Here is a 15,400-nt window from a genome sequence, read left to right on the forward strand (position 1 = left end):
TTCCCTTCTGTTTTCCTAAAAACCCCTAGCTTTGAAACTTTATTATTTGATTATATACCCACTACCCCTTACTGTTGCTAGCAGCTATTGCATTTGAAAATATTTTCCCTCATTTGTTGACAATTTGAGCTCCTGGATCACTGTACCCGGTGTTACTCTTGTCTTAAAACTTGGAAATTTCAATAGACACTGAAAGATCCTTCCAACACTTCAAAACTCTGCTATGTGACCATCTCTCTTCCAATGATCCATGTTCCAACCTATTTTCTATGATCATACCTTAAACTTTGCCATCACCAATAATGCAACTCCTCTGTAACACCTACATCATTCATCCCATCTTCTGGCTGGCTTCTATTTTTCTAGCTTACTTCCTCTAGTATTCGGACTCAAAATCCTTTGACCCTATAGGAACCTCCAAATCTTTAGACCCTATTACTTTTTATTGTCCATAACCCCCTAACAGCCTTGCTTTCTTCCTTATTCAGCTTAAATTCCATGCTCAATAATTATAACAACTGTTTACTATATACTCTCAACTTCTCTGTTCCTTTTCATCTGTAGAACTCCCTTATCAAATCCACAACCCAGATTAAATGCAACACTGCCTACTCTGTTCCTATGCAGCTAAATGTGGCTGGAGAAAATCCACAATGATGTTGACTAGTTTCACTTTAAATTCATGAACACAAACCTCTAGGGGGGCCTTAATACTGCTCAATAATTATATTACAATTCCCTAGACCATTCACACTCTCATTCTTCTAATTAACTATTCCCCCCTCTTTGACTCTCCTCTTAAAGCTCCCATACCTTCCCCACACCCTCATTCTTAGTTAACAATCTTGCTTAATTTATTGAGAAAACTGAAGCAATATAAAGAGAACTTCCAGACTCTCAGTCCCACATTTACCCTCCTACCAATCTTCCCTGCTGTTATAAAAAATGAACTACTGTGCTGCTATTAAAGTCAATGCTCCATTGTAAATTAAATTCCATCCCCTCTTACCTACTTGATGATATTATTTCAGGAATTCTCATCTCCTTCCAAAATCTTGAATTTTTCACTGCATATTGCTAACTGCAAACCAGCATGCTGCCTCTCTCAGATTAACCAACACACAAATCATTTCTTCTGAAACTACCATCACATGTAGTTTGCTACACGAAGTAGCAAAACTTCAAAGAGTTACATCCTTGCTATCTCTAATTCCTCTCTTCCTATTCTCCCTTAAATATATTTCAGTTTGGCTTTCACGTAAAGCATTCTAAAGAAAGTGCTCAGCCAAGTCACTAGGGATCTCTTCACTGTTAAAGTCAATGGTTCTCAGTCATCATCTCATTTGACCTCTCAGCAGCACTTGCCACCACTGATCACTGTCTCCTCCTTCATATACTTTCTTCTCTTGGCTTCTAAGGCATCCTATCTCCTGGTTTCCTGCCTTCCAGGAGATTGCTCTTTCTCAGCCTCAATCATCTTGCTTCTTATCTCTCCAGCCTCTTGATTTTGATGTGACCAGGGTTCAATCTCTCTCTTCTCTTCTCTATCTAGACTCACTCCATTGCTGAACTCATCTAAATAAACCAGCAAATAAGTGACAACTACCAAATTTGTACTTTTGATCCACACCTCTTTTCCAAACTCCAGACTTAATACCCAACCATTTTCCCAACATCTCCACTTAGAAGTCTAACAGACAAACCTTAATATTTACATCCCAAACTCCTAATCTCGTTCCCCCCAAACCTGCTACACCTATGCCAACTGCCCTCTTTGTCCCATGCCCCGCATAGAGCACCAGGATATTTAGGTGGTTCAACCTTAAAAACAAATCCAAACTCACCACTTCTCACCACTTCCACTGCCATCCCCTCTGATCCAGCAACCATCAACTTTAGTTAGGTAAGTACAATAGCTTCCTAACCTTCCAACTCAGCCTATTCTCAACACAGTAGCCAGAGTGGACTCTGTAGAAAGTAAGATCATGCCACTCCTCTACTCAAAATCATCCTCTAGCTTACCTTTCCACACACATTTAAAGCCAAAGTATTGATAATTACGGTGATCTACATGGCTCTACACGATCTATACTCTCATCACCTCACTGACTTGCTGCCCTATCCTATTCTTCCTTGCTTACTGGGTTACAGGAAAACTGTCTCTCCTGCTCATCAAATGTAATTTGCGTTGGTAGTCCCTCTGCCTCAAACCACATGGCTAAATCGCTCCTCCCCAGGTTTTCATTGGAAAGAAACAATCTTAATAAGGCTTACCTGGATTCCCCCATTAAAAATTGCAAGTCCAATCAATAGCACTCCTAAATTCCTTATATTTTCACAGGATTTTAGCACCCTTTAACATTATGAAGTTTACTTATTTATTAAGTTTATTGTTTTTCTGTCTTTCCCTGCTAGATAGAATATGAGCTTCATTAAGGGCAAGGATATTTGTCTACTTGGTTCACGGATGTATCCCAGGAACCTAGAAGAGTACCTGGCACAGAGAAGGCATTCAGTAAATATTTGAGGAATGAATATTTTTCTTTCTCTTTTTTTTTTTTTTTTTGCGGTACGCGGGCGTCTCACTGTTGTGGCCTCTCCTGTTGCGGAGCACAGGTTCCAGACGCGCAGGCTCAGTGGCCATGGCTCACGGGCCTAGCCGCTCCGCGGCATGTGGGATCCTCCTGGACTGGGGCACGAACCCGTGTCCCCTGCATCGGCAGGCGGACTCTCAACCACTGCGCCACCAGGGAAGCCCAGGAATGAATATTTTTGAATACCAATTATATATCAAGTACAGTCTATAGAAATACAGTGCTCAAAAAAAGAGCTCCCATCTCAACCTTATACTACTACTAAATTCCAAAGTACATAAGAACCATGGCTAATTATTTTTCTCATGCATTTTCATGCAGTATACTATAAATATTCAGAATAGGTAATGAAAATATTAAATGACATTTTCAACTCAAATATATTTGCTGAAATTAAGCTATATAGTGTCTCTAAAGTTGAAGTGTTTTATTAAAAATGATAAAATTAAAGCTGATATCATGCTACTGCCTTGTCATTGAAAACAATTATTCTTTGAAATAACCTTACTGAGGATCCAACGGCTAAAATTCCTCCTAATATGTGAAATACCATGTATCACACATTAAACAAAGATAATTGAAACATTTCTCTTTAACTGAAAGTATTTTTTCCTTAGAACTGAAAAATCTGCTCTTCTCAACACACTATTTTCAGTAACTGGTTTAATTTTAGGGCTTCCCTGATGGCACAGTGGTTGAGAGTCCATCTGCTGATGCAGGGGACACGGGTTCATGCCCCGGTCCAGGAAGATCACACATGCCGCGGAACGGCTGGGCCCGTGAGCCATGGCCGCTGAGCCTGCGCGTCCGGAGCCTGTGCTCCGCAACGGGAGAGGCCACGACAGTGAGAGGCCAGCGTACCGCAAAATAAATAAAGAAATTTATAGCTTATTATTTAATTGTATTTTCATGGAAATTAATTTACTTTCTTTGTAAAATTTTTAGCCCAATCACTGCTACTGAGTTACCTAAAGTAATGAAAAAGAAGAAATATTTCCTTAAGAATTATGGCCATATCACAGAGGAAATAAACACACCAGCTTCTGTTGTAGCTTGAAATTCTTTAGAATTTACTTACTAAATAAGTATTAGCAGTCAATAGAAACTGTTTTCCAATAGCAATTTAATGCTTCTATTTGGAAAAGATATTTTAAAATAATAAGAATCCTGCAAAGTAGATTGTTTCAACAGGGATTTACTTTCTCAACACATATCAGGACTAAAACATAGGGGAAATTTGTCAATTCATCAAGTTTACATTTAAATAAAAAAAGTAATGAATAATCATTTATTTCTTTACTTGAAATGCTGAGCCTTAAATTCTAGTACTGATCACTCAGAAATGTATGAGTGATAGTTTTCCCTAGCTGTCTGGATTTTATACTATTTTTTACATTGCATTATGAACCCCAACTCAATTCAAACATCACTAATTAAGTCATCGACAAAGAAGTTAATATTTATCTATTGGAACTCAGTTATAAACAAATAACAAATTTTCAAATAGTCCATTTGATTATTAAATGTCTGCCATCATTATTAGTTATAATATACTTTCATAAGGCCAATGAGTTGGAAGAAACTCCCAACCACGTTGGAAGAAAGAGACTTTCATCATATATAGCTGCCTCCTCTGACCACTAACAGAGCTAGCTACAAAATGGATATATTGAAACATGTGCCTTGTCCATATAATTTTCAGATTGAAATAACATGTCCCATGTTGTCACATACCGTGATTCTATATACAATTCTGAAATCCCAAAGAGCAGTACTGCATTTTCTCTGAACTATCATGTATAACCAGAAACAAACAGAATAAGACTATTAAGTATTTAAACTTTTATTACATCACAGTTTCTTTTCAAATCTCAGCTCACTAGTTTTGGCTTTACTACACTGTAATAAAATTTTTGTGGCTTTTAGTTCTTTCAGAGGAAAATATACTAAATAATATTCTTAAAAGTCAAGATAATTCTTAAACTTTTCAAAGATTTTCACACTTCTATTTCACTGAACATCACAGTATTTGTAACAGATATGGCACTGTGTTCTTCTAGGTTCATGGGGGAATGTGCCTTGCTGTGTGCTGGAATATAAGAAAGGCTTTGAAGAAAATGAATCTGTAGAGTTCACAATCACTATCAAGATTTGGTTTTTCAGCTCAGTGGATTACATACCTTGCCCAGTAATTCTCCCAATGTGACATCTTCATGATTGAGAACCCATTTCTTATCCTGTGGCAAAGAAAAAGAACAGTTTTTTAGCCCAAGCAAGAATGCAGTTCCTGGGCTTCCCTGGTGGCGCAGTAGTTGAGAGCCCGCCTGCCGATGCAGGGGACACAGGTTCGTGCCCCGGTCTGGGAAGATCCCACATGCAGCAGAGTGGCTAGGCCCGTGAGCCATGGCCGCTGAGCCTGCGCGTCCGGAGCCCGTGCTCCGCAACAGGAGAAGCCACAACAGTGACAGGCCCGCGTACCGGAAAAAAAGAAAAAAAAGAATGCAGTTCCTGTAAGATGCATTTGAGGCAGTGGCAAATAGACCTAAGAGATATTGCATTCAGACCATTCAATAATCAGCACACTAAGAAGTTGTAACCTCAAGAGGTTATAAAACAGATTTAAGAAATGTTACCACACAATAGAACTTTAAGCTCTACATTATAGCAAACTTCTGTCAGAATTCTCAGCCTTCAAAATGATAGTATGCCTGTAACTAGAACACAGCATGCACTCTCCTCCCACCATAAAGCTCAGGCTATGCTATTATTTGTCATTTCAAAAATGTTGTGTCATAAGTACATGAGGGAATCTCATTTTGCAATGTAAAATTTCCAATCTTCACTTGATCATAGAGAATTATTTTATACCCAAACTACATTACTAAGAGCTAATTTTTCCACAACTGGTCATGAATTATAGCTGTCTATTACACTGCATATAGTCCCACATCTTTCCCAAGTAATTTCCTGTAGTATAATAAAACAACAAACATCAATTACAGTATCACAAGGTACACAAGATCAGTGATGCAAACATGCCATTATAAAAGAACATCCCATTATGTGATCTCAAGAGCTAATCAGTACTTAGGGAATATTTTACCATCTAAAAAGTCACAGGTGGCACAGTGGTTGAGAGTCTGCCTGCCAATGCAGGGGACACGGGTTCGTGACCCAGTCCGGGAAGATCCCACATGCCGTGGAACGGCTGGGCCCGTGAGCCATGGCTGCTGAGCCTGCACGTCTGGAGCCTGTGCTCCACAACGGGAGAGGCCACAACAGTGAGAGGCACGTGTACCGCAAAAAAAATAAAAATAAAAAAAAATAAAAAGTCTCAGCTATGAGAGCACACAGTACTGTAATGTTAGAAAGACATATTAGATTTAAAAAAAAAAAAGAAGGAAAAATGAATGAAGTGGGGTGGGGGGAGAAAGGAGAGAAGGAAAATTAGGGGATGGAGCAAAGAGAGAAAGAAGAAAAGAAAATCCTGGAATGATATATTTTATTCTTGATTTTTAAAAAATTTAATGTTAAAGTATAGTATTTCCCCATTACACAGACTGAAATATAATTATGAGCTATAGAATGAATTGTAACAAGTAATCAAACACCTTGAAGTAAGAATCCACCCTCACTATGGCTTAAAAATGTCCTGGACAGCCAGCTGAAGTACTTTACCTTCTGAAACACCATGTGACAAACACTCAACCACCACACTCTGATTGTTCAACAAGGGGAACAGCAATGATTTTTAAAAACAGTTTACATGTATAATCTTTAGGGGTTCAGAATAGCCTCCCCAAGATGTGCTACTTTAGCATGTGGATTATTTTGAGCTAAAGGCAAATAAGACCCTGTGGCCTCAAGGCAAAGCTTTACTTCTCCCTTAAAGAATTTAAAATGGGGGCCTTACCCATAATAAGAGCTATTACCAGAAATAAGTTTTTATGACCTATTTGTATGACAGGGCAAATATCCAATTACTAAACATCTGCTCTTCCTATTTGTGAATTACCCTGCTTCTCTCTGAAGTCTCATGCCCCTATCCCATCCCTTAGCTCAGGATGGCATATATACCTCATTTTACATTTCTAATTCAACTTCTCATGCGTGTGAGGTTCCTGTATGTACAAAATTAGATCCGATATTCTCTTGTTAATATGTCTCATGTCAATTTAATTATTAGACCAGCCAGAAGAACCTAGAAGGGTAGAGGAAGTTTTCTTTCTCCATGACAAGTCTTTCAACCTAAATAAAAAGCCAGAACTATAAAGGTCCTGAAAAAAAAATTAGCAGAATATCTTCGTTACCAAGTATGTAAAGAAACATTTCTTAGACAGGACACAAAAAGCACATAAAAGAAACAACTGGAATTCATCAAAATTAAAAACACTTGTTCCTCCAAAGGCTCTTTTGAAAAAATGAAAGTCCAACTACAATCTGGGAGAACATTTTTGCAATACGTATATTTGACAAATAATTTGTATGTAAAACATATAGAGAACGCATACCTCAAAAACAAGGTAACAAACAACCCAATTTTAGGAAATTGGGTAGAATACTTAACAAAAGAGGATGGACAAATAGACAATAAGTACATTAAGAGATGTTTAACATCACTAGTCAGTGACACACAAATACAAACCAAAGTAAGATGCCACTTCATACCATTAGAATGAAGTGCCAAAAACAGAAATATAGATCATTGGAACAGGATAGAAAGACCACAAATAAACCCACGCACATATGGTCACCTTATCTTTGATAAAGGAGGCAAGAATATATAGTGGAGAAAAGACAGCCTCTTCAATAAGTGGTGCTGGGAAAACTGGACAGCTACATGGAAAAGTATGAAATTAGAACACTCCCTAACACCATACACAAAAATAAACTCAAAATGGAGTAAAGACATAAATGTAAGGCCAGACACTATCAAACTCTTAGAGGAAAACACAGGCAGAACACTCTATGACATAAATCACAGCAAGATCCTTTTTGACCCACCTCCTAGAGAAATGGAGATAAAAACAAAAATAAACAAATGGGACCTAATGAAACTTCAAAGCTTTTGCACAGCAAAGGAAACCATAAACAAGACGAAAAGACAACCCTCAGAATGGGAGAAAATATTTGCAAATGAAGCAACTGACAAAGGATTAATCTCCAAAATTTATAAGCAGCTCAATAACAAAAAAACAAACAACCCAATCCAAAAATTGGCAGAAGACCTAAATAGACAGTTCTCCAAAGAATATATACAGATTGCCAACAAACACATGAAAGAATGCTCAACATCCTTGATCATTAGAGAAATGCAAATCAAAACTACAATGAGGTATCACCTCAAACCAGTCAGAATGGCCATCATCAAAAAAATCTACAAACAATAAATGCTGGAGAGGGTGTGGAGAAAAGGGAACACTCTTGCAATGTTGGTGGGAATGTAAATTGATACAGCCACTATGGAGAACAGTATGGAGGTTCCTTAAAAAACTAAAAATAGAACTACCATACAACCCAGCAATCCCACTACTGGGCATATACCCTGAGAAAACCATAATTCAAAAAGAGTCATGTACTGCAATGTTCATTGCAGCTCTATTTACAATAGCCAGGACATGGAAGCAACCTAAGTGTCCATCAACAGATGAATGGATAAAGAAGATGTGGCACATATATACAATGGAATATTACTCAGCCATAAAAAGAAACAAAATTGAGTTATTTTTAGTGAGGTGGATGGACCTACAGTCTGTCATACAGAGTGAAGTAAGTCAGAAAGAGAAAAACAAATACCGTATGCTAACACATATATATGGAATCTAAGAAAAAAAGAAAAAAAAGGTCATGAAGAACCTAGGGGCAGAACGGGAATAAAGACACAGACCTACTAGAGCATGGACTTGAGGATATGGGGAGGGGGAAGGGTAAGCTGGGATGAAATGAGAGAGTGGCATGGACATATATACGCTACCAAACGTAAAATAGATAGCTAGTGGGAAGTAGCCGCATAGCACAGGAATATCAACTAGGTGGTTTTTGACCACCTAGAGGGGTGGGAGGGAGGGAGATGCAAGAGGGAAGAGATATGGGAACATATGTATATGTATAACTGATTCACTTTGTTATAAAGCAGAAACTAACAAACCATTGTAAAGCAATTATACTCCAATAAAGATGTTAAAAAAAAAAGAATTAAGTGCCTTCTATTTACAATATCCAAGACATGGAACCAAACTAAATGCCCATGGACAGATGAATGCATAAAGATGTGGTATATATATACAATGGAATATTACTCAGCCATAAAAGGAATGAAATAATGCCTTTTGCAGCAACATGGATAAAGCTAGAGATTATCATACTAAGTAAGTCAGACAGGGCAAGACAAATATCATATGATATCACTTATATATGGAATCTAAAAAAAACGATACAAACGAACTTTACAAAAACAGAGACTCACAGACAGAGAACAAACTAATGGTTACCAAAGGGGAAAGGGGGTGGGGAAGGATAAATTAGGAGTTTGGAATTAGCAGACACAAATTACTATATATAAAATAGATGGGGCTTCCCTGGTGGCTCAGTGGTTAAGAATCCACTTGCTAATGCAGGGGACATGGGTTCAAGCCCTGTTCCGGGAAGATCCCACATGCTGTGGAGCAACTAAGCCCATGTGCCACAGCCACTGAGCCTGTGCTCCAGAGCCCATGTGCCACAACTCCCGAAGCCCGGGCACCTAGAGCCTGTGCTCTGCAACGAGAAGCCTGTGCACCGCAAGCAATAGTAGCCCCCGATAGCCACAACTAGAGAAAGGCTGCACACAGCAACAAAGACCCAATGCAGCCAAAAATAAATAAATAAATAAAATAGATAAACAAAAAGTTCCTAGTGTGTAGCACAGGGAACTATATTCAGTATCTTGTAAAAAAAAAAAAACAAACTATAATGGAAAAGAATCTGTAAAAGTTTATATATATATATACACGCACACACATATATATGCTGAATAACTTTGCTGTATACAAGAAATTAACACTGTAAATCAACTATATTTCAATTAAAAAAAAAAGTGCCTTGAAGAGCCTGTGTCTGGGATGTCTCTCAGATCTTTTATGCTTGTTTACAGTTGGTGACAGGATGAGATATTGAAAGGACCCCTAACTCTTGCAATTTAAATAATGACCATGGTGTTACCAGGGGGAAAGATGAGGGGTGCTATTGTCAGGGTAGAGGTGTAAGGGGAGAAATGGGGTATTAAAAGCGATGTGGAATGCTTACTACTGCCAGAATGGCTAGGGGTCACTCCTGGTTTAAAGTCACAAAAATAACCTTTCCACTGATTAGTCCAGGAGAAGACAAGGCTGGGAAGAGGACTAACTGCATAACCAAAAACCCTAAAATTGAAGAGGAGTCAGTTAAGAATAAAGTTGCTCTTAATCTGTTTTAGCTAAAATGGAGATCACAGAGAAGGAGCTTGGAGCCTCAGAATTTAGACTTGTGACTCCATCTGTAAGAGGGAGGGACAAAATACCCAAAGGGGATTCAGTAGCAATTTGATAACTGCAATTTTGTAGAAATGTGGATAGAGGGGCAAACTCCAAACTGTCAACTTGGAAAAAGGCAGTAGCACTTAACACATGCTCTGAAGAGGGGAACTACCCAACTCCTCCCTTAGACAATAAACGAAATACTCCTACTGAGGCTGCTGAGTGATTGAGATAGACAAGCAACTTTAGTTACATGATGATACTAAAGCCTCACCAAACACTATGCCTCTGGCTCAGGCAATGATGGATATGGTAACAAAAGGAGGTCCAACTCTTACATAAATTTATGTCAAGGGAACAAAAAGCAAACAAGCAGAGACTACATCAGAAGATAATTCAAAGGTAAGGTTAGGGAATAGGGACATTAAGTAACATGGAGTTTGGAGAATGGAGAGTTGCCAAAGGAGCCTGGATCCTTGTCTTCCCCACAATCTTTATTGACCTCTCTTCTTTTCCCCGTTACTGCAAAGCAAAGTCACACTCAGAAGGGTTACCAGAAAGAGCTGCAGCTCTCTCCTTAACAACTGTCACAGACCTGGTATCTCCTACAGAGATTATACCACATATTCTTGGCTTTATCTTTACTCTTTTTTCTATAGAGGAGCAAGGAGATTTGTACAATCTTCTTGAATCTGGAGAAGGAACAGAAAGAATCGAGGCAGACTGCCTCCAAGAAACAGGAATGGTAGCATCTTCCCTGGTTTCAGATTAACTGAACGAAAATAAAAGTTGTACTAAAGTGTAAGTCAACAGAAGTAAAACAGACATAAAAATATGCATTAAAACCATAATGAATAGAGTTGACAGTTTTACTGTTTCATCTGCTTGCTAGTGATTTGTGACCATACAGGTATATCCCCAAACCTATGTTCAAAACTAATGATTAAATTTGTCTGATGTTGAAGCTACAAAAAACTTGATTTAGACTCTTCAAATGTTCTTGACATTAGGACTCTACTCCTTAATTCATGAATATTAACACATCATTACTATGGTGAAAGAAACATATACTTCCCCCATTTATTAGTTCTCTCTGAAAATGAAAAAAATAACATTTTGAAACATCAAATTATTTGGGCTAAACTGGACAACTCATTTTTAAAGGGGGGAATGGAAGACAACTCTAAGACCTGAATACATTTTTTAAAACTATGAATTTCTGGGGAATTCCCTGGTGGTCCAGTAGTTAGGACTTGGCGCGTCCACTGCCGAGGTCCCGGTTTCAAGCCCTTGACGGGAACTAAGATCCCACAAGCCGAGCAGTGCGGCAAAAATAAAAGGAATTTCTTGGTTTCATCAACTGATCAGAATATTTTCTAAAACTGCTTAAGAGCAGATTTAAAGTCAGCCCACCATAGTACAGGCAAAGGAAAGTAAGTATTATCACTTGTCTGAAATCCAAACTTTTGTAAAGAAAAGCTGGGGACACATTTTTAACATGTTCCCACATACACTTGCTTGCTAAATCTCAGAAGAACCCCCATTAGATTGGCAGGAAATGCATTATCTCCACTTCACATTGAAAACCAAGGCCTTGAGAAGATAAAATCCTGACTGTGATCACACAGGTACTAAGTTTCAGAGTTGAGATAAGAACCTTGATGTTTTGTCTTTTGGCCCACTATTCCAACACATTCTTCCTTGCCTTTCACTGGTCTCTTCAGTGTGGTAAAGAATATTACATTTAAAATGAAACTCAGTAGTATAATAATTTTTTGAGCCTAAATAATACATATAAGTATATTATGTCAGGTAATTAAAAAGAAGGGTCAAATATAGAACATACTATCTATAACCTGAATAAGTGCCATTAATATTTAAAATCTTAGATATTTACCTACAATATATGATAAATGAGCATTACGTTACCAGAAAGCCAATTCATGCCAAATTGTAGAACTATCCTAGAGGTAAAAATTTTCACATATATAAAGTCTCATTGAGACTTTCAACTGTTATATTTAACAGAATCAATTGCAAAAAGGTTTTCCATTTGAGTTATAGACCAGGAGGGTCAATGAAGCAGCTTTGAGAATTGAATCATCTTGAGCAAAGAACGTATGGGCTTGAGGCAACTCAACTAGGAGATATGGGAATTCTGCCTAAAGTGCACCTTGCATAATTGTTACACACCTCCTGCCGACCATCTCTATGGCAATAACATTGATTCCAGTTTGCTCACCTCCCAGAACTTCAACCTATTTTCTAACTACATTATAAGTTGTCATCCAAGTCCCAATTTAGAAGCTTATATTGGGAGTGTAGATCATCATTTATTTCCATGGATAGCTTTAAGTACAATTTTAAAACATGGTTGTCATGGCAACATTTCTTAGTCAAGGTTTTAGGAAGTGTCAAGTTTATTTGTATTCTTGGCCTCCATACTTGTGTTAGCAAATGCTGCTGAATCCAAACTACCCACTGAATATAGGGAGAAATTTGTCTAAACTTCAAAGGTAACACCAGTTTTACCAACTTTAATAAAGACAAGGAACAACCAGCAATTCTAAAAGTAAAGTAACCTAAACAATGAGAAATATTTAATTAGCTGGTATTAATAAAAATTCAAAAGTTTTTGTTTTCTTTTGTTAAAGCAATGAAGGTTTCTTGATTCCCAGGCTTGTGCTTCTACCACTAGTACCTATAAAACCTTACCACAATCTTGGATATCCTTTAAGTCTTTGAATACTTGTCTAGTATGCTAGGAATACTGCTCCTCTCTTGAGGATAGCCCATTCCTGCTATTGAATATACTTCTCTGACTCTACTGGAATAAAAACACCAAAGAAATATAGATTGGCAAGGACGCCAATCTAGATTTCAGAGGTGATCTAGTCCAACCTTCTGCCCCAACAGTGATAGGCCATCCATCCATTCATCAGTTTAGTTATCCACTCCTTCAACAAATCTTTATCAAACACTGCTACTCACAGCAGATGAGAATCATGACTTTAAGCAATTAAGAAATCACTAAAACACCCAGTAATGAAGAACACCCTATTTCATTAACAAAGCCAATTTAATTTTGAATTATTCTAATTCTTACAAGGATTTTATTATATTTAACTTTTAATCAGTTGGTTCTAGTAATAGCAACACAAAGGATGCATCTCCTCTGTCTACTACCTAATGGAATTATATGTTTGAAGATGAAAAGCACATCCTCCTGAAGGCAAGGTTTTCCGATGTTAAATGTCTAGCTTTCCTTCCATCATTTTTTCATGTGAAGTGACTTCTAGACATTTCTGAAATATATGTAGTGGTCATTAACTATATCTGAGAGCACATGATAGTTAAATTATAATGAACAAATATTGTGATCTACTTAGTTTTCTGAAATGTATGTACATCTCACATTACCTTTCTGCTTTTATGTTCACAAATAAAGGAAACAATATTACAATCTTCAAACTTTTCCTTCATTACTAAGATTATTTTACTAATATCTTAGCACTGTATATTCGTTGAATCATCAAGTATGATATAGGGAAAAGTTTTTTTTTTCTATTTCTAAAACGTAACAACTCATTTGAAAATTATTAGTAGGGAAACTGTATTTTCAAGAAGAAAAATGTGGCAGGACATAAACATTCCCAACTGATTTAAAAGAGTTTTTACTGAACTTTTCAATACATCCCAGTTTTCTAAGGGAGGTTTTTAAAATTGAAATGTTTGCTTTCTGTATTTTTATGGGCAGCTTTGTTGAAAGATGACTTTGTGATGAATCTTGTCAGTGATATGATAAGTAGAAGATGCAGGTACTGTAGGGCTAATGTTAATACTTGATACCCTTATTTTTTTTACAACTTAAATAACAGACCTTAAGTAATTAAGACTGTTGTCAAAATTTTAGGTCAAACATAAAATTCACATAACCATACAACCATAATAACCCAGTAAATAAACAACTAGGAGTTTCTCAAAATTTACAAGTATTTCTTCTTAATGATGAAAAATTAGAAAAACATGGGTAATCTTCATGAATGTAGTTTAACATAAAGAGCTTTAAGACTAATAGTAAGCAGGAACTGCATGATTATTACTCTAATGATATGTCAGTCCTTTAGTGGTACATTAAAAAAAATCAGTAAATTACTGTATTACAAGTAGACATGAGAGACTAGAATGTAAGAAATAAAAGTATAGAAGTAATTTTTTCTATAGGTTACTTCTTATCTTTATTAGAGTTATTTGCATTTTTGTAGCATCAAATATTTATATCAAAATTCCTCTCTGACACAGGAGGGCAAAAATGTTGCTAAACTATACAGGTAAACGAGTCTAATACTGGATTTTTTTTTATTGAAGTATAGTTGATCACAGTGTGTTAGTTTCAGCTGTACTGCACAGTGCGGATTATATTGCCTTATAGGTTATTACAAGGTACTGGGTATAGTTCCCTGTGCTATACAGTAAATCCTTGATGTTTATCTATTTTATGTATAGTAGTTTGTATCTGTTAATCCCGTGCTCCTAATTTGTCCCTCCCCCGCTCCCTTCCTTTCCCCTTTGGTAACCATAAGTCTGTTTTCTATGTCTGTGAGTTAGTTTCTGTTTTGTGTATACATTCATTTGAGTATTATTTTAGATTCCACATATAAGTAATATCTATAGTATGCCTTTCTCTGAGTTGTTTCACTAAGCATAATATTCTACGACCACCAACACTGCAGTAAACGGCAATATTTCATTCTTTTTATGGCTGAGAAATATTCCATTGTGTGTATATACCACTTCTTCTTAAGCCAGTCATCTGTTGATGGGCACTTGGGTTGTTTCCATGTCTTGGCTATTATAAACAGTGCTGTTATCAACACTGGGGCACATGTACCTTTTTGAATTAGACTTATTATTTTTTCAGGATATACAACCAGGCGTGGAATTGCTGGATCATGTGGTAGCTCTTTTAAGGAACCTCCATGCTGTTTTCCATACGGTTGCACCAACAGTGTACAAGGATTCCCTTTTTTCCACATCCTCTCCAACATTTATTATTTGTAGACTTTTTAACAATAGCCATTCTGACTGGTGTGAGGTGCTACCTCACTGTTGTTTTGATTTGCATTTTACTAATAATTAGAGAAGTGGAGCATCTTCTCATGTGCCTGTCAGCCATCTGTATGTCTTCTTTGGAGTAAAAATGTCTGTTTAGGTTTTCTGCCCATTTTTTGATTGGGTTGTTTTTTTGATACTGAGTTGTATGAGCTGTCTGTATATTTTGGATATTAATCCTTTGTGGGTTGCATCATTTTC

General features: G+C 37.1%; 1 protein-coding gene across 18 annotated transcripts in view; it reads right to left on the reverse strand.

The window, feature by feature from the left end:
• The window catches only part of FER (FER tyrosine kinase), a 622,960-nt gene that overhangs the window by 167,030 nt on the left and 440,530 nt on the right, over window positions 1-15,400 (reverse strand). For all 18 annotated transcript variants that reach the window (XM_004267438.3, XM_049707502.1, XM_033423747.2 and 15 more), the window contains one exon: window positions 4,775-4,831. In XM_004267438.3, coding sequence (XP_004267486.1) covers window positions 4,775-4,831 — 57 coding nt within the window. The remainder of the gene's footprint in view (window positions 1-4,774; window positions 4,832-15,400) is intronic.

Source organism: Orcinus orca, chromosome 3 (genome assembly GCF_937001465.1).
Source record: "Orcinus orca chromosome 3, mOrcOrc1.1, whole genome shotgun sequence".
Taxonomy (NCBI): domain Eukaryota; kingdom Metazoa; phylum Chordata; class Mammalia; order Artiodactyla; family Delphinidae; genus Orcinus; species Orcinus orca.